A 21,661-nucleotide genomic window follows, 5' to 3' on the forward strand; every position below is an offset into this window, starting at 1 on the left:
TGTTCCTATAGCTGTTATCTCTGTTATATTTTAGCCAAGGTTGACATTTGAAAAATGGGAAAGCTTATATAGAGACTTTTACCCATATGACCTAATAATCTGATCTACTTCCCTCCCCCCTATTTTTCAATATGATTTCAAGGTGAAAATGAGATTTGTGTTCTCGTAAATGTGAGTGCTCCCTCCAGTGGTGCGGATAACAACCTCAGCCACACTTTCAAATACCATACAACTGGTTCATGTCCAGCATAAATCCTCCACATAGAGTCCAGACATCCCATTGAGGATCTTCTTTTAGGTGTGTTTCTTTTTAATATTATGAAGGTTAGTGGTTCAGCATATGGGTTGTGCATTTATTATCCCGGCTCTTGCTCTATGACCAGCCAATCTCCTTTTCTTATGTGTCTCTTTGATGATCCTTTTTATACCATTTCTTGTACACAGTTCATCATCAGCTACATCCTGCAATCTTTTTTTTCTGCACCTATCTTGTTTCTTCCCATTGCCCTTTGGTGACCTGCAGTTTTGATTCTTTGCAGGATGCACTATTTCATGAATCACAGCAATAAAACATCACTGAAATATCAAATCCAACTCCACCTCTTGCCTTCCTAGCTTGCTTCAAGATTCAGCTCAAATCTTAATTTCAAGAAGCCTCCCCAATCTTCTCCACTGTTAGTGTCTTCTCTCTGAGGCTATTCTCCATTTATAATCTATTACATGTACAATTTGCGGGTGTGTGTTGTTGTCTCTCCTCTCTCCCCCATCTCCACGTCATTTAGATTTTGGATTCCTTGAGAACAGGGACTGTGTTTTGTATCTCAAATGCTTAACACAATGCCTGGCACATAGTTAGGGATACACACACATACACACACATACACACATGCTTATTAATGGGCTGACTAACATTAAGAGTGCTAGTATTGGAAAAAAAATTTGTTCATCTGGGAAATAGCTAAGCAAGATATAAGTACATGAATGAAATAAAATATATACTATAGTGTAAAAAAATGAATGTGATAGAAAAGCATGGGACAGCTTATATAAATTAATGTACTGTAAAGAACAACCAGGAAGACAATTTACGTAATCAATATAAATTTAAATGAAGAGAACAACAAACAAAACCAAATGTTGCAAAATTATAACGATGAAGTTTTATCTCAGAAAAAGAGATATGAGAAGGTACCTTCCTCCTCTTCTTTATACAGATAGGCAACTGAATTCATGGAATACCACATATATTGCCAGATAGTCTCAATATGTTTGATTAGTTTTGCTGAACCATTATTTTTCTTGTTAATAAAAGGCTGAACCTGGGTGGTGGGGCAAGACATGTGTAGAAACAAATGCAATATAAAAGACAAAAGGAATCAATAATATTTACTTTAAAAAAATAAAATATGGGTTTTTATTTCAGTGAGAAGCTTAATGTTGTTGAAAGGGCTTACAACTTCCCAAATACAGTGTTTCTACCCTTTTCATCCCAGTTAATTCTGTACCCCATAATTTTCCATCTGCAGTATCTATCCAAAATATGTGTGTTAATAAGCTAACTAAATGAGCTACCCATAAAAATTACATATGGAAATCTGGATAATAAGCATTTTTCATCCATTTGCATTTTCTTTTATGGACTATTCCTTCACAATAGCCCAGGAAAGGCATTCTTAACCTGGAGTCTGTGAACTTGTATAAGGAAAAATTCATTTTTATCTTCACTAACCTCAAAATGAAATTGAGCATTTTCTTCATTCACAAATTAATGATTCTGAGAAGGACTCTATAGCCCTCACTTGATTGTGAAAAGGGTCAATGACACAAAAATGCTTAGGAAACATTGGCCTAAGAAGTATAATAAAATGGGCATAGATAATTGAAAAGGACATTAGAGAATAATTACTACAAACCTTTCATTTAATGACTGAGGAAACTGAAGCTCAATGAGGAGAAGACCTCAGTTCAAATCTTTTCAAATATTTACTGGCTCTGTGACATTGATCAGGTCACTTATCATCGCTACTTCAGGTTTCTTATCTTTTAAATTGGGATAATCATACCTCATAGAACTATTGTAAAGATCAAATGAAATAACATGGAAATACTTTGCAAACCTTAAAATGTCATACTAATACTAGGTATTATTATCAGGGTTTCATTCACAGGAGAAACAGTAAATTCTGTTCACAATTCTATATCTTACCCTGTACAAATGAAGTAGGGAAAAGGCTTGTCTTCTTTTGCACATATGTTTGACCCAGAAAGGGTGAAATACCTAATGGGGCGGGGGGAGGTAGTGATTCTAAAGAGTTCAAAAATTGTCTATGAAGTTTTGTTCAAAGTCCCTCCCTGTTTTGTCCAATTCCTACTTTTTGTATTCTTCCAAGTTGACTTTTATAATTTCACAATAGACAAATGGTCAAAAGACTGTCTCAAGTTTTGCCCCAGTCCAAGCCATCCTTCCCTCAGAGATTAAGCCAATATTCCTAAATCCAAGGTCTAATTATGTCCTTCCCTTGTTCAGAAGGCAACAGTGATTCCATTATTGCCTCCAGGATAAAATACAGGCTCTTCTGATTGAAACCCCATTACTTGATGATAGTAATGATAAATAAGAAAGGACCCCATATATTAAAAATGTAATATTTGATAATGTTAAAAACAATATTTGTAAAAACAAATTACTGTAAATAAAATATTTACTTTGGGTGGTTGTCTTTCAATCCTGAAGAGGACCAAAATGACATCACTATGTTAGAGTTGAGTTACAGTGTGTACACCTATGGCTGATTAGACCAATATCAGCTCAGAATGCTCTGCCACAGGTCAGACACAAATGGTCCCTATGAACATTTGGGGTAAATTCTCTATCTTTGCACATCTCACATTTCTTCTGAAATAATTCATTTCTAATTTGCTCATCTTCTGGTGAAGGCGTGCCATGCTGGGCAGTCCTGTGCCAGTGTCTCCCACGATATACAATTCTAAAGTCCTTAAGAGAGCTTTGAGAGTTTCTTTATATTGCTTTTTCTGACCATTTTTTGAGGGCTTGCCCTCTGTGAATTTTCCATAAAATGATCTTTTTTTTTTTTTTTTGCAAGGGTACATTTAGCATTCAAATAATGTGACCAACCCAATGAAGCTGTGCTCTCTGCAATAGAACTGTAATGCTGGCAGTTAAGTTTGAGGAATGATCTCAGTGTCTACTATCTTATCCAGGTCATCTAGGTGACCTAGTGATTGGGAAAATTGTTGGACAAATTATAGCATTTGAATGTAATATTATTGCATTAGAATAAACAATACCTTTTTTAAATTCAAAAAAACATGCAAAGTCTTAAGTAAATAGCATTCTCACCACATTGCCAAAGTTAAAAGACACATCCTTCCTTTCTATTTATAATCAATAATTAAGCTGTTTCCTCATGGGATATTTGGGCAAGGGTCTGGTCTGGTTATCAAAATAAAAGGTATCATTATATTTTGTTTCTTTAAAAATACAACAAAGTAGCTTGTAGAAGTAGTGTGGTCTCCAATGAGGCACCCTTTAGGAAAAGACAAATGTCAATAACACAAAAAGTAGGGATAGGGCAAGACAGGGAAGAATTTTGCACAGAACTTCATAGACAATCTTTGAGCTCTTTAAAATCTCCACCAAAAAAAAATAAGGTATTTCACCCTTCCTGGATCAGACATATCCGCAAGAGAAAACAAGCCTTTTCCTTACTTCATTTAAAGGGATTTGCTGAGCTCCCTAGGAAGTGATGAATTGGGGCCTGTGCTGACTTTCAGCATTTGAGTGACGCCTCAGACAAGGTGCTGGAGATGCACAATTGTAACACCATTTTATCTCCCCTCTCTTATTGCTTTCTCTCCTCACCATACACTTAGCAAATTTAAATCCAGTAAGAAAATTCATGAGCGAGTCTTCTTACGACCATGGCAAATGATTGCCCTGCCATGCCTAACTCAGCTAGTGTTATTAGACCCCGGCATTATGAAGAATCCTTCCATTTCCAACAGGCCATTTGGATTATTTGTTTTGAGGTTAACAGTGAAGCCTCAATAGCAGTGTCATAATAAACACACAGCCCTCCTAATGTATCCTGAATCCGGCTGTTCAAATGCTCTTTAGAAATATACCATCTTTTGCTGCATAACCATTTGTTTCCTAAACCTGAAACCCACGGAGAAGAGAGAAGATGGGAAATGAAATCTTCACTCAACTTGTAACATAAGAGCAGCAGCTGTTATCAGCTCTACATTTTAACGAATGTCGTTGCTTCTGAGGCTTATGATAGTATCTTTTATTGTTGAATATAACCATTGTTAAAGGTCACCATTCCATAGGCTGTATCACTCACAGCTAGAGAAGATCCCACTTTGGATAAATTCACAATTTTTCTTCCTAACAAGGTGATTGTAACAGGATTTGAATTTCAAGAGTGCCAGGTTATAGATTAAAGCCCTTTGTATATCAGAAGCCAAGCTGGGTCCTGGAAGCTTCAGGATTTTGACTCAAGCATTGAAGGTCCCAAAGTCAAGTGAGTTGATTAAAGAAGTTCTTTAGAGGCTTTGAAATATGATAAAGTACAACATTCCTCTATGGGGTTAAATTGGAATTTCTTTTTCTTTTGACAAAGCCATATGCTTTTTAAAAGACTCATAATTTTAATCTTCTTCTTAACCTTTCATATGAACATTGAAATGGTTCCTTTATGGGGGTGATGCTTTTTTTGTATTAAACATATGCATTTTATAGGCTTTAAACTGTTATCTATGACACATTTGGTATGGAAATTGTTGTCTCCCTAGAACTCAGTGGCTTAGTACCACTTTTTCAATATCTTTTTACTAGGAAGGAGTATTATGTTTTAGGGCAATAAATAGATGTAAATATAAATATAGATACATGCATACAAATGTATGTGGATGAAGCTGGAGTAGGGGAGTATGAAGGTAGACTTGCATTTCTATAAGTGTTTCTTACCAGCAATTTACCTATATCTTAGAGTCCTAGGATATTGCCGAAGGCATTTAATGACTTGGCCAGGATCACAGAGTCATTGTGTGTCAAAGGAAAGATGATAACCCAGATCTTTCTGAGAAGAAGAATATATATATATTACCATATACTTGTGATATTCATATATACACATATACACGTATATATGTATTATGTGTACGTGTATTCATCCCAAGAAGATCTTTTCTCATCATCTCACATAAAGAAATTCTTCATGAAAATTCATGTGGGAAACTTGGGGCACTTTTATACAAAGATTAGAATAAGAGATTTAGACTTTTCTATGTTATCTCTGGACTTTTCAAATTTACTTTAAATTGATGGTATACATCCTTAGACAATTGCTATCTTATCTATGCAATCCAGATGTCTCAAAAAGGTTTGCCAGTAATCATTTCATCAATAAGAATTGAGTACGTGAGTGCCTGATGTGTGCCAGCTATTGTACTAGGTACTGGGAATACACAAGCAAAAAAATATATAACGGTTCCTGCCTTCAAGGGGCTTATATTGTTTCAGAGGAGACAATGTGCATTCATCTGTACTTCTTTGTATGTCTTCAGCGTGCCCCTAGGAGAATCATCTTTGGAAAATCTCATCATCTCACAAGGTAGTATTTATTAGTATCCTCTACACCTCTGATAAGAGAATAAAAGCAAGAATTGTCAAACCTTCTTTTAAGGAAGGAATTCAGCATAGTTATATCCATATTTCCTTTGCTACATTCACTTGGATTTCTCCACCATGCTCCTTTTCACCTCTCCTTTGCTGTTTGTCTTCCTCCATTAGATTGTAAACTCTCTGTGGATAGAATGCCTCTTTTTGTATTTTTATCCCCAGTACTTAGCACAGTGCCAGGAACATAATAGATACTTGATAAATGTTTATTGAACAATTGACTGAAATAAGGATCTGTAAAATAAATACCAGGTAATAATTCTGTGAATGGCTCAGAGGCATTTATAACTGGAATAGGAGGGCATCTCCTAGAGTTTTCCTTGTGTTTTAACTAAATATTGAAGGAAGCCAGGGATTCTAAGAAGTGGTAGCAAGAGGGGGAAAGTATGTCCTTGATATTTCCACAAGCTTCCCTGCATGAACCTGACTTCCATATTTATTTTCTAGGAGAAGAGAAAATCTTGACACAACTTGCAGCTCTCCTGACCACCTTTCCAAGGGTCATTGCTACATCTAAGAATGCTTCCCAGGATCCCAAACAATTCAGCTACATCTTTCCCAAACACTAGTAGCTCCCTTGGATCTTTATTACTTTCCATAAATAACTTGATCTGCTAGAACAACAGCAACCAGTCTGTTAACAACTATTGGTAGACTCCAGCTCTTCGTCCTCTTCAAATCACATACCATGTAAATGGCCATCCTAAGTGCCCAAATACAGCACTCCTGCTAGCAGCTGACTCTATCTCTTCCTATGGTGCTGATCAATTCACTATACCCTTCTATGGTGGTTCTTTCCCTGATGCTGATACCTTAGATTTCAGGGCTGGAAAAAAAGAGTATAAAATAAATACAGCAGGTATATAGCATAAATTTGCTACTTCTATTTTGCTGGACAGAGTGTCTGTCTGTCTGAAATGTGTTCATATTAAATAATAGTCAGACTCAGTAATTTGGAACTAGCTTCTCATCTCTAGCTCTCTGGGAATTCACTATTATCCATTGCTTTCCTTTCCCTGCCTCCCATGCACATCCAAATGCTTCTCTGTATCTGATGGAAAGTGATGACCAAGACAATAATAAATAAGTGGAGGGCTCTAGGGTTACATAACTCCGGTGTAATTAAATTGAATGTAACCTGGAAATCAAAACAAATTACTTATCATAAGAACAATTTATGACTTCAGACAGCCCAACTCTGGAGGAATGAAAGAGAAACAGGATGCAAGGAAAGGAGGGGGGCAAGGAAAGGAAACGACATCAGTTAAGATAAATAGAATAGGTTTCCATACTAATGGTAAATTGCCAGTGCAATTATTTATCTTGTAATGCAAATACAAATGGAACAATATTCTGCAAAATGGCTGAAGAGCAATATTAGAAAGGAGGCTCAGAAAATGAGAAACTGCATAATGCTGCTATTAAAAATGAAGGTAAATAAAAATTAGATGAGCCAAAATAAACGCTTCACTGAAAAACTAGAATCTTACAAAGAGCCTGTATGAGGTAATGTCCCACCATCAGCAGAAGGTCATTAATGGTCATCACCCTGACTGCAGATATAGGTAGTTATGATCAAATATCTAAGCGAAGAAAAGATGGCTTTCTTTGCTATATATCCACAGTAATTGCTGTTTGGGGAAGGACAATGAAGTATATGACATTGGCTCTCTGTCCCTAATCCTAAATTATGTTAGGACCAGAGAGGTAGTCATATGAAATAAGTTTGAATGACTCCAGACTGCCATTCTCTAGGACCAGATATAATTTAGTTTAAAACTTTAAAGGGCTCAAGGCAGAAATTCAAGGCCATAGCAATGATCTGGGATATGCCTCTGAGTTTAACATTCTCACTTCAGCTAAAATTCCAAAATATATGAGATCTCAGCTATAAGTAAGTGAGCCAGGCCACCCAAGAAGGTCCCAGTGCCCATCAACATGTCATTGCTAGCTTGTCAAACCACATGCAACTAATCCAATGGGAGAGAATTCACACAGATTCACTGGGAAAAAATCCTACTTAACTAATCTCTGATTTCTCTGGGGGACACTGCAGAAGGGATCAATAATCAAACTGTGCACATGGCACAATCTAATGCCTTTTCAAAAATCTTTTGACAGTTTTTTTGGTAGCTGAAAATTCAAATTGGGGCTAGGCATAGATAAAGAACTTATAATACAGCAGAAAACAAAGAGCCAGGAAAATCACTGCCAGTCCAGAGGGTAAGTAAGTGGAAACCTACTGTTCTACTCTACACAACAGACTAGATTGACCAAAGTAGGAGACAAAGGAGGGGAGAGACGTCAAAGGATTTTGTTAATCATAGATTTAAAATGAGTTACGTTTATGGATAAGGAAGGCAAATGGCCATTAGAGGAAGGAACCAAAAGGGCTCTCATTTGGTATGGTGTGGGTTAGTTTGGGGTTGGAAGAGAAATAATATATTTTGGCTACAGAGATTATATGTGCAAACAAAAATTGTCACATAAAAGGTGGCAGGATCGAAAACAGGCATTTCAAAGGGAACCTTGAGATCAGTGAGAAAGAATGTAAAGCAATATAATAATTTATAATCAACACATAACTGCATATATGAATGTTAAAGCAAGTAATATCAACTCAGGGTTTCTTCAATTCCTCCTATACCTTAGATGAAAGTTTTAATAACTAAAATTAAATTACTACCCAAAAAATGAATGATACTTATTCAGTAACAGCAGACTGGAAGGTACTTCCATTAAGATCTTTGTTGGATGAAGGGGTAGGGAGATGGGTACAGGAAACAAGAGCTTTGAAGGGCACTTGAAGGCTCACAAATATTTAGAGATTTGTTATTTCTAATTGCCTTTGACTGTTCTTTCCTATACATGTTATTGCTCACACAGCTACCACCTTAATTCAGGTCTTCATCACTTACTACCTAGACAGTTGCAATGGTTTCCACTTAGATTCCCTGAGAGGTTCTCAAACTCCAACCCATCATCTACACAGTTGCCAAAGGGATTTTCCTTTAGAGTAGCTATGACCCTATCACTCCCCTTTTCAAAACTTCTGTGGCTCCATATTGCCTCTAGGATCAATTGTAAATCACTATGATTTTTAAGCCCTTTACAATTTAGCCTCCATCCATCCTTTTAAACTCATTATTCAGTATTTTCTTTACCTGATTTTTTTACCCACCCTGGCCTTCTCTGTATTCTTCACATATGGCACTCCATCTTCCATCTCTATCTCTATACACTAGCTATTTCCCATGCTTCAAATAGACTATTTATTAGCCTATGATTCATACGATTCAATCCAGTAAATGTAAACATTTATTAAATGCTTATTATATGCCAGTCATTATGCTAAATGCTGAAGATATAATTAATAAAAAGAAAGACGTCCCTGTCTTCAAGGAATTTACAATCTAATGAGAGGAGGGAACATACAAAATGAAGAAAGAAAGAAGATGGGTAACCAGGGGTGCTTGGAATAGGGGCATTTTATTCTGTGGAGTTGAAACCAGATGAGAATGAAGAGATCCCTCTCTTCCAGCAAGGTACAGCTTAAGCATCACCTTCCAGATGAATATTTTCTTGATCTTTCCATTTCCTATTACCCTCCATCCTTTACCTTGTGGTTAATTCTGTAGTCTTTATTTTAAATATACTTATATATTCACATGTTATCTTCCCATGATAAAATGTGAGCTCCTTAAATACAAAGACTATTTAATTCAATTATTGAATTAATTGCCTATAATATAGACTGGAAAAATGCCATAGTGCTTTATAAATACACGTTGATTGATTATTTTTGCTCATTGTGTGCTAAAACCTGACCTGTGACTCCAAATTTCTCTCTCTCTCTCTCTCTCTCTTTTTCTCTCTCTCCTCTCCTCTCCTCTCCTTTCTTCTCCTCTCCTCTCCTCTTCTCTCCTGTCCTCTTCTCCTCTCTCCTCTCTTCTCCATCTCTCTCTCTCTTTCTTTTTTTTTTGACATATTGATTTGGAATTCTAAGAGTCCTACTCCTCTATTCTTCCATTTTTTGGACTTATTTATTCTTAGGTTCATTTGTCTTTTCTGCTACTTCTCTATCTTATTCACTAAGAGTGGTCATTATCCACTCAAGTTTTTGTTGTAAAAGATAGGAGTAATGGAGACTTGTCCCTTGCCTTCTTCCCAGTGACTATTAGTCTCTCCTTCTGGCCTTTAAAAACCCCATTGGTTCTACAATCTATAGGACTAGTGAGAAAAATGATGAACAATCTATGATCAGATGAATGATTAAACAAAAAAAAAAAAACCCTAACTTGGAAGGCCGTGAAATTTCATATCCTGGGAGTCTAAAAAAGACATACCTATGTCCATCTGTCAGGACATGGCTAAAGAAAGCTGGAGAAGCAAATGTAAGGAGATATTCTTGTATCAAAAGGAACAAAAAATATGGAATTTTGAAGTACCATAGGAAGATTTATATGAACTGATCCCATGAAGTAAACAGTACCAAGAAAACAATATATATTACATAATGCTAAAGTAATATAAATAAAAATAACAGTAAAATGAAGATAGATTCTATACAATTGTTATACCAATCTTTGCCCTAGGGAAGAGAAAACTTTTGGTGCAAGTACAAGCAACTTTGTATGTGTAATCTCTCATATATTATCAGACGTTGCTCTCTTTGTTGGGTGTTGTGTTGTTGTTGTTATAAGGGAAGGTTCATAGGATTAGAGGTTAGGAAGATGATATATCTAGATATGATTGAAATTAGAAATAAAAAGGATCAGTAAAATTGAGAATATGTAAATAACTAAAAATTTTAATAGTATACCTTCTTTTCCCTGTCTCTAACCTCCCAATCTCCATTCCAACCTTCACTCTAATTCTGTCTGACATAATTTAAACAGTATATATCCTAGAGCCTGGAATAGAATAAAGTCCCCCTTCTCTTAGTTTTCTGATTCTGCTTTATCAGTTTTTTCCCTGGGAGACAAAGATTAGAAAGTAGTGAGAACTGTGATAAAGAGAAGGGAAATGGATTCATGCAGTGTATTAACCTTGTAAATGGAGAGGAGTGGATAAATAGTTAGACTAACAAATAGCTTAGATAAAAGTTCTTTCCCAAGACATCTCAACAAATTCCTAAAAAAGGGTTTCACTGATATAGTGACAACAATGCTGGCCTAGGAATCAGGGGACCTGGGTTCAAACCTCAGATTTGTTGCTTACTGCCTCCATGGCCTAAGGCTAGCTATTTTACTTTTCTTGGTTTCATCATCTGTAAAGTGAATTCCCAATAAAGATTCAAAAGAATAAATAATTAATCATGCTTTCTCTCTTATAGCAAAAAAGACAGAGGCCTACCAGGGCAGAATATGATATACATTGATAGAAACAGTTACTGTTGAAGGTATTTTGCTTATTTGTCATTTGGTTGGGCATTTTTTTGATCATAAGTGGCTGAGAATTGAATATGCGGTAGAAACAAAAGGCATTAAAAAGAAAAAAGACTAAAAGTAAAATAAGGGATAGGACTAGATATTTCTAAGGTCTTTTCTGGATTAATCTAGTAAAAGTCAACCTCAAAAGTAGACTTAAAGGGGAGGAAAGTCACCAAAGTACAGCCTAAGATGAGGGAGTGTGGCAAGGAGGTTGTTTTGGTGGTGGAAATGATAGAAAGTCATGAGCTAATTATGTATGAATCTCAGATCCAGTTGATTTATCTATGTCACTAACTGGCCACTAATATCATACTCTGATTCACCACCTGTACAAAGAAGGATAGCTCTCAGTAGAGAGAGAAAAAAGACAAACTCTGCAAACTTCATGATTTTATCCAGATAGCATCATGCTCCTTTTGACAATGTTACCTCTAACATTTGTTAAGGTGGACTCTTGGTTCCAACAAATAACTATCCCTTTCCCTATCTTGCAGTATGCTGGTGAAGTCCCAGAAAATCGAGTGGAAGTTGTAGTAGCCAACCTCACTGTGATGGATAGAGACCAGCCTCACTCTCCCAACTGGAATGCTGTCTACCGTATCATCAGTGGAGACCCATCTGGACATTTTAGCATTAGAACAGACCCTGTTACCAATGAAGGAATGGTCACTGTTGTAAAGGTGGGTGTCTGTTCTTCTCCTCATCTTTTGTAGTCATTTTACCAAATGTCCCCAAGCTACTCCTGCTGTTCAGTTCCTTATAATATTGTAGACTTAGATGGGTTTTTGAGAGACCTATATATTTTAGCCCTGACTCTGGCCCTAATTCTATGTAACTGGGTAATACGATGTAAACTGTTAAACATATCTTGAGTACTCACTCTGTGAAAAGCATTAGAGATAAAAAGACAGAAATAAAATACTCCTCAAGATATTTAACTTGGGTAGGGAAAGACAATATATGCACAACTAAGTAAATACAAAACACTTATAACTTTTTTTCAAAATGGATGAAGAACTAAATTGGGAGATCAGAAAGGCTTCATGTAAGAGGTGGCCCTTGATCTATGCTCTGAAAGAAATCTAGACATTTTCTGAGGTGTAGGAGAAGAGAAAAGGCATTATAGAAATGCAACACTACATGTGCAAAAACTTGGAGGCAGGAAATAGGGTTTCATGTACACTTTTCCCCTTTGGGACTCAGTTTACTCATCCATAAACTGCTAGGGTGGGAATAGACTATTTCTAAGATTCTTCTCAGCCTTGATAGGCTGAAATCAGCTATCAAATGGACTAGAAAAGGGAAGTCCCTATGGAATTATTCCTATACGTCTTTAACTCTCCTAATGCTTATTAATGTGAAATGTGTCAGCCTAAACTGCAAAGTATAACAGATTTGTTATGTAGACCCAAGCAGGAGATGGGATTTTGGTATCATTTCTAGACCATGGTGAGGGTCCCCTAACCACAAAAATTTACATTCTCACAGATGAGGAAAATGAAGGAGAAGTGACCTACCTAAGATGATATAGATTATAGGAAATATGATATGCACCCAAGAATCCTGATGCTAAATCTAGCATGCTCATTACCATGAATGTGCTGGTAAATGCTTAACAACCAACTTCTGAGGGAAAACACACATACACATGCACGCACACACATACACACACACAAACTTTTAAGTGTAATCTGTGTTTTGAACATTTTCTGTATTACTTTTTCAAGTTAAGACAATGTATCAAGCTCTGATTTGTAGCATTTGCTGGTTTTCAAGATGTAAATATTCACATTAAAATTTAACAATCAACTCTTGAGCCAATATAAGCTAACTCTATCATATGTCCAGTTGTCATTGTTTGTGTATAATTTTCTCTTAGAAAAACTGTTTAAGTCTTCTGGAAAATAGCCTCCATTTAAATTATCTGTCAGCTTCATGATTTACCCACTCCATCCTTTTCCAAATTCAGGGCAGTATATGGTATCAGGGAGGAATATACTCAGTCACTATCCTTACCTTCCCTTAAAAAGGTGGGGGGCAGCTAGTGGGTGCAATGGATAGAGCACTAGTCCTGAAATCAGGAGGACCTGAATTCAAATCGTCCTAGCTGTGGGACCCTGGGCAAGTCACTTAATCCCAATTGCTTCAGAAAAAAAAAAAAGTGGGGAGATGAGGAGAAGGGTACTGAAACCAGAAATCTAAAGTCTTTCCTACTGCCATTCTGGCCTTCACCATACAGATTGATAAGTGGGGCCAGCCTAGCCATCTGCCTCTGTGATTATTATTCTGCACAGTCAGGGCTTAGCTGCATTGGTGGGACACTCTGTGAATTATTTCCCAGATAAGAGTCCTACAGATGTTTTCACAGATTATGAAGAGCGCAAGGAAAGTTTGAATAGGTGGCTGTGATCCAGGGGTGTGTGCCCTCCCTGTACTATGCAATGCAACTGAAAAGAATTATTTATGCCACTGCGAACAAAAACCTGCTCCTGTTTGAAAAGAGTGACCTTCACATACCAAAAATGGAAGTGAAAAGGAGACAGAGGCCAATAAAATATGACTCTGATTTTTAAAGGGGAAAGAGAGTGGGGAAACATTTCAGAAAGACTAGGGAAACAACTGCTTTCTTAAAACAGAGAACCAGCAGTGCACAGTATGTGAACTCAGTCTTTTAAGTCCACTAACAAGGACATTGAGCTGAAGAACAAAATGAGTCTATAGATTCATAGAGTCCTAGAATTATCATCATCATTTGCATTTGTGTAGTGCCTACTTTGTGCCAAACTTTTAGATTTACAGAAATCATTTCCTTTATCCTCAAAACAACCCAGGGGGGTAGGGATAGATGCTATTCTTATCCCAATTTTATAGTTGAGGAAACTGAGGAAACAGAAGTGACTTGATCAAAATAACATAGTAAGTTTCTAAAGCTAGATTTGACCTGAGGTCTTCCTTACTTCAGGCCTATCTACTGTGCTTACCCACCATGCCACCTAACTGCCATGGAGTCATAGGATAAAATCTCAGAATAGAGCTTTAGACATGAAAGAGGATTCAAAAAAATGGCTGCCAAAAGTTTTGCTAGCAATTTTTTCCTTTAGCACCTTCCAATATGTGTGTATAGGTACATGTATGTATATATGTGTGTGTGTACATGTACATATGAAAGGGTAAGGAAGGAAAGGCCTGATAGCAGAATTATTTAGGAGGCATTTCTTGAATCCCCTATTCTAAGATTCTATCCCATGATTCCCTAGACAGCTAGATAATGCAATCGATAGAGCACTGGGCTTTATGACTATTTATATAATCATCAACACCAGGTGTTTGTTGATTTTTTTAAATATGAAGCAAATTAATCAAAAGGAATTAAATGACTCTATAAGCTGCTTTTTTAAAAAAAGAAATTGAAGGTAGGGAATGGCAGCAGGAAAGAATCCTAATCTTCAGATGGATATATCACTAGGATTGACTTATGTTTGGGATTGGTCATCATATTTGATAGAATAGGAGTCTATCTGTGTGATATAATTTGAGTGGTTCCACAAAACCCCTCAAACCAAAATATCTCCTTCATTGTAAGCAACAGTACCTGAAGTCTTCTATTACAATACATTCCTTTGTTTTAGATATGCAGTGGTACAACCAATTTGAGGTGTCCAAAGGCAGTTAGTAATATAGATCTTTTTAGTTCAAGAGAGAAATCAGAGCTGTACATGTAAATATGAGAGTCATCTGCCTAGACATAATAGAGGAACTCATGGAAACTGATAACTCAGCACAAATGAAAAAAAGAAGAGGCCCAGAAAACAATCTTGTGTGCATCCATGGTTAATAGGTATGAATGGGATGAAAATCCAGCAAAGAAGAAAAGGAGTGGTCAGACAAATAAAAGGAGAACCAGGGGAGAACAGTATCATGAAACCCAAGAGAGGAGAGAGTGTGCAAGAAAAAAAAAGTAATCAAAAATACCAAAGGTTGCAAAGAGGTCAAGAAGAATGAAAACTAAGCAAAGGCCCTTTAGAGAACATTGATAACTTTGGAAAGAGCAGTTTCAATTGAATGATGAAATTGGAAGTCAGATTACAGAGGATTAGAAGAGGAAAACAAAGAAAGTGGAGACATCCAGTGTAAATGTCTTTCTTAAGGAGCTTAGGCAAGAAAAGACATATAGGAAAATACTAGAAAGAAAATCAGTTCAAGTGCTGGTTTTTAAGGATGGATTAGATTTCAATAGGTACTTTAATGGAATAAAATATAATCTTGAAGACAAGGATTATTTTTTATCTCATATCCCCACTACCTATTTTACACACAGTAGATGGTTAAGCAGTGCTTATTAAACTGAATTGAATTTTTGCAAGATGATAGGTATTTAATAAATGTTTGTTAAGTTAAATGTATATCACTTAGTAGAATATATGTGCATGTGTGGGTATATATATTAGACAGATATGTATATACCTACCCACACATACAATTTAACCTTCATACATACATACAATTTAACTTTTCATGTCTATTTAAAACCTGTAAAGATGTTTTTCTCTCCCTCTTTCTCTTCATATATTAAAAAAATCAATCTGAAGAAATATTTCTTGGTATAAACAAGGGATCTGCTTTTAAGTAAAATGAAGTTAAATACCTGAACTAGCATCAATAGCTGAGATTTTTGTATTTATTGAATACTACTGTACAAGATACATTTACTTCTTTATGGTATGTAGCAAATCTGTTTCAGTGATCAATCTCTAACATTTAACCAATACCAAATTGTTTTAGAAATTATGCTATGTATATTTTTTGAGATCTGACACTATTAGAAAAATAGTGTCTAGACTAGACCCCCCTCCCTTTATTCTCACTTGTTTTTTAGATTTCCCTAGAGATTCTTGATCTTTTTATCTCCCTATGAATTTTATTATTTTTCTAGTTTTACAAAAAAAAAAGTTCTCATATTCTAGTATTTTCCAATTTTATATAAAGTAATTCTATTACTATTTTGCATGGCATTAAATAAGTATTGTGATTTAGGTAGAATTATCATTTTTATTATATTGGTTCATCCTTTCCATAAGCAATTAATATATTTTGCACATTTAGGCTTGTCTTTGTTTCTGTAAAAAGTGATTTGTAAGTTGGATTTATAGAGTTCTCATATATATCTTGGTGGGTAGACTTCTAAATATTCTATATATGTTATAGTAATTTTAAGTGGAATTTCTCTGGATATTGAAAGGATGCTTCTCAGTTGAGGAATTACTGAATAAGTTATGGCATGATGAACATGATTTGAAGCACTATTATACTATGAGATATAAGAAAAGATATGGCTTCAAACCAGAAGAAAAATTATGCCATATTATAAAAATGAATGACTTTGAAGGCTTTTGTAAACTGATGAACAATGAAAAGCCAGAAGAACAAGTTATACAATAACAATAACTTTTTTATTGTTATACAATAACAACTTTGTTAAGCTATGAGAACTATGATACAATGACCATCTGGGATTCTAAAGTATCAAAGATGAAACATATTATCTAATTCCTGACAGAGGTGAAAATTTATCATGCAGGATGAATTACATATGTGTATGTGTGTATATATATTATATATATATATGTTGCATTGCATGTATATACACATGCATATACATCTACATAATAGATAGTCAATTAAGGAATTTGTTTTGTTTGACAATGCACATTTGTTATTTTTTTTCCTATTTTTTCAATGAAATGAGAATGGAAAGAAGAGATACATTTTTGTTCATTAAAAATTAATTGAGAAGTTAGTGTTATAAGTGAACATTACATATACTTTCATATAGTTCATAATACTGTTTTGCTTATTTTTTTTTGCTTTATTATAATAAACATCTTATGTAGTGCTAATCTGTATTTATAATGTAAATTTAAATTAATGTAGGTTTTTATAAAAACAACAATAATAATAACAGGACCTGAAAGAATACAGCCCCTTTGAAGAAAAGGCATTTCCATTACAAAATGACTTTCAGTTTTTTCTTCAAAAGTTTATCTTAGGGGCAGTTAGATGGTGTAGTGGATAGAGCACCAGCCCTGAAGTCAAGAGGACCTGAGTTCAAATTTGGCTTCAGACACTTAACACTTCCTAGCTGTGTGATCCTAGGCAGGTCACTTAACCCCAATTGTCCCAGAAAAAAAAAAAAAAAGTTTATCTTAAAGGTGGAGTTAACCTTAAAGTATTGAGGTGGGAAAGGAGATTAGGAATATAGGAAGAGGGAAATGTTCAGAGTTAAACAGGAGTCAGCTGTCCTAGAAACAAAATTCCAATTTTCCTGATTTTAAAAGCTATTGGTCTTAAGTTGAATTCTGCCTCTACCTTAAATCCTACTCCCAATTCTCAACCATTATAGAACTTTTAGGGTATATACTCTTGGTAGGATTAGTGGCATTTAGCATTTTTTTTTTCTTTCATGGCTGTATCTATTAATTCTTGCTTATTCAGGGAGAAATAATTCAAATTAAAAGCCAAGTGAAAATAAGATGATAGCAATTATATCCACCCCAATAATAGGGTTTATCTGAGCTTCAAGGCATCGCTAGTGCTGTCTACTGCTGTCAGCCTAATCAATAGGTAACATTTCTAGTGACATGAAGATGGAAAGCGTTAGCCTGGTGAGAAGAAGGAGATACAGCGGAACCAAAATGAGATTCCTTTCTGCTATCGGCTGACTGTTTTCTCGATGGAAGTCAACTCCCCCAGAGGAGTCTGCTATCCCTCACAGCCAGGCTTCTGTGAAAGAGCTAGATTAGAATCACAGATAAGCAGGCACCACTTCAATCCAGGCAGCTCATCCACAGGTCCCATGGATTGTGCATAATAGAAAAGCTGTATTTATTATTTTTTTTAAGCCAATGCAGTGTTTTTCTTTAAAAATTCAATTTGGAAGCTGTTTAAGACAAGCATCTTGTCTTGTCATGTTTCAACTCAGGAAGCATTCTCAAATTGGTACAAAGTTAATTTGCGGTTAAATCATCATTTTAGACATTTTCTCTGACTTATAAGTGAAAGGAGAACAAAAGGGTGGCAAAATTTCATCACAGTAAGTCGTGATTCAAATAAGCTTTGTTCTCCCTGACACTGGATTTAAAGATAGAATGGGTCTTAGAGATCATCCAATTCTACCTCTTGTTTTATGGAGTAGAAATTGACACCCAAAAAAGTTAGTGACAAGTCCAAAATGACACAACTAATAAGTAGCAGAGCCAAGTTGTAAACCTTTGAACTTCAAAACCAGTGCTCTTTTCACTATGACAGAAACATTAGCTTTTCATGGAGAGCACTTAGAGCTTATTCAGTGCCTGGCACATAATAAGTACTTAACAAATGCCTTTTCATTCATTTAATTTATTCTCTCAGGCATTGCAATCATAATTTGCAACATCCCCAACTTAAAATAACCACCCCTCTAAAAAAAAAAAAAAATTGGGCTCTAGTTTGGAAAGAACACATTCCCAGAATCCTTGCTTGTTAGACCCTTGATTACTTCTACTTCCTTCTCTTGTTGCTTCCCTCATTTCCTGGAGACCAGTTTTAATGACACACTAAATTTCCAATGCTGTGAAAAGCAGGGATCTGTCTACTCTTAGAGTGGCTCCTACTCTAAGTCACACAGTGACTCTAAGCTTTACACAGTCTGTGGCACACGCAGCCACCAAACTCAGTTATATCTAGAGATGAAAATGCTACATGTGCACCAGAGTTGCAGGAAGAGCCTTCCAGTTTGGGCAGAAATGCAATTCAAAAGCAAGATGACCTTGCTGTTGCAAATTTAACCTTTGGTGTCCGTGCTACTATAACAGTGCCTTTTAGAAGTAATTCTCTCTTCATCTTCATGGGAAATCCTTTACCTACAAGACATGTCCTTCTTGGCCCCAACTTTTAAAAACATCCTCCTTAGGCCCATCCTGATTACAAAAAGGTGATATTGAAAAAAAAATTACTTTAATACATTACTTCATTCAATCCTCAAGACTTTTGTTCATCATTCATGTCCAACTTTTCATGGCCCCATCTGAGGTTTTCTTGGCAGATATACTGAAATGGTTTGCCAGCTTATTTTACAGATGAGGAAACTAAGGCAAACAGAACTAAGTGGCCCACTCAGGTCACACAGCTAATAAGCATCTGAGATGGGATTTGAACTCAGGAAGATGTCTTTTTTACTTCAGGCCTGGCACACTCTCTGCTATACCATCTAGCTCCCCCCAATCCTCAAGACATTCCTGAGTAATTATTGTCTCCATTTTTACAGATGAGGAAACTGAGGCTCAGAGAGGTTAAATGACTTGCTCAGAATCACATATAGTAAGTGTCTGACTCCAAATATAGTATGCTTTCCATTACATTATGCTGCCTAATTTGGTCTTATTAGCTCTCTATTCAATAAACTGTAAAATTAGTAGGGCAAGTTTTATCCCCTTACAGATGACCATACTGAGACTCAGAAAGATTAATTAATTTGCTAATCACACAGCCAGTATATGAATAGCTAGGCCTAGGAATAAACTCTTCTTACTCCCTGTCTAAAATTCTACTACATTATAGTTTCTTCCTAACTTTGTAGAGCTGGTTTGAAAGACATGATGAAAAAAGGATCTCGGGTCTGATTTTCATAATTTTTTGCCCCACTTGGCTATGCTACCCAAGGAGAATGCTTTTTCTCAGGCAATAACAATTTTAGCTTTAATAACTATAAACAAACTTTTGAAATTATAATCCCACAAATATAAAGCTAAACAGTCCCTAGAGATAAGATGGTTCACCTATCTATGCATTTTACAAATGAGAAACTGAGGCCAAAAGCAGGGAAGTAAAATGTCCAACATTGCACAAATCATAAGTTGAAATCCAAATTTCAACCCAGCTCCCTGGTTCTGAACCTAACACTCTATCCACTTCATAATTCTGTGACTAAAAAATCTGAATTTATTTTTATTTAAAAGACCAGAATTCATATAGCCTAGAGAGATTTGTCCCCTGCAAATTAGCCTTCCTTAGAAAACATCATATTTATTCTAATGTTAAGGCCAGTTTGAAACATTTAGTCTCAGTAACTCCCATTTCTATAGTGTTTTAATCTATATGGGATCAGTTGGTATACTAGTAGAATATAAATTCTTAGACCCATATTACATATTAAGTGTTGGGTTGGAATCTGAAACTAGTTCTCCTTCCTCCAAGACCAGTGCTTTTCCATTATACTATTCCATACCCCACTGACTCTATTTTGGGGAATTTAACCCCAACTGCTCAATTGCAGTAGTGGGAAGAGAGAAATAGGAAAATGATAAAAAAGGAATTGCTTAAATGTTCTCCTCTCTATTTCTCACCCACCAACCGGTTGCATTCCAGCAGTGACCTTGGATGTGATCTTGAGATGATAATGCGTAGCTTTGGGCAGCCCCAATTGATAGAAAATAGAAGGGAAAAAAAGCAAGCTGGGTTATGCTGTGGTCTCATTGGCAGGATATGATGCATTTAGCTCTGGGCTTCACAGCTCCAGTGACCCAAGCTGAGGTTTTACTGTGCCCAAACTCATTTAGACTTTTGAGAAGACTGGTTATCTTCACATCCGGGGGTAACTAGGCAGATTGTGGTGGGTGTAGCTGGCCTCCCTAATTGAAACTGTTGCAGCAAATTATCTATTGATTTCTCCATTACAAATATGTTTTATTTTACCCTCCTGTGATCTTTTATTGGCTATAACAGTTTTTTGGAAGGCCTTCCAGCTCAGAACAGTGATATAATTTTTAATGCACGACATACTACATTATTCCTTGTCCCCTGGGGAAGTAAACCAATAAATATAGGAGAAAGATCACTTGCCTTTACCAGCTTGTTCAATTATGACACCACCACAATTTTATTAAGCAATATATTCATCCTGTGTAACCTTCATCCCTCCTAATTCTCAGGAGGAGTCTTGAAGAAGGGCTTGCTGGCTCTGGTTACATATGAGTTACAGGTTAGAGACTTGAGACCAAACAGTCATGGGCAAACATAGCATGAAGTATGTCAGGTTTGAGCTTTGATATGTTTTATAGGATTGGAAACTTTTAGAATTCTGAATGTTAAGTAGGAAATTTAGGAAGCTTTCTTTATTTTGAAAACTGTTCTAAAATATGTGGGGGGAGGGGGGACTCAAAGATGCCACATTTACTGATTTATTCCTAATTTTACTCCATTTTCAACAGTGTCAAGATACTTGACTTAGAGCCCAAACAGGCCCTGTGATAGTATATACTTCCCTCTTAATAATTCCTTACATGTAAATCCTTACATATCAGATAGTGTGGCATAGAGCATTGGACTGAGAATCAAGAGACGCAGGTTCAAGTATTGACTGATACTATGTGAGCTATGAGGTAATGAGAAAAGCATAGCACATAAAACCAGAAGATCTGAGATCTGATCCTGAGCAAGTTTATTTATCTTCTTTGGGCCTCAATTTCCTTATCTGAGTTAGACTAAG

The 21,661-nt window shown here is 35.9% G+C and overlaps 1 protein-coding gene across 1 annotated transcript in view; it reads left to right on the forward strand.

Annotated features, from left to right (window-relative positions):
* Positions 1-21,661, forward strand: part of CDH4 (cadherin 4) — a 1,241,109-nt gene that overhangs the window by 1,176,724 nt on the left and 42,724 nt on the right. Inside the window, exon 9 of the mRNA XM_051976684.1 lies at positions 11,634-11,819. Within this exon, the coding sequence (XP_051832644.1) occupies positions 11,634-11,819 (186 nt within the window). The remainder of the gene's footprint in view (positions 1-11,633; positions 11,820-21,661) is intronic.

The sequence above is a fragment of the Antechinus flavipes genome, chromosome 2, assembly GCF_016432865.1.
Source record: "Antechinus flavipes isolate AdamAnt ecotype Samford, QLD, Australia chromosome 2, AdamAnt_v2, whole genome shotgun sequence".
NCBI lineage: Eukaryota > Metazoa > Chordata > Mammalia > Dasyuromorphia > Dasyuridae > Antechinus > Antechinus flavipes.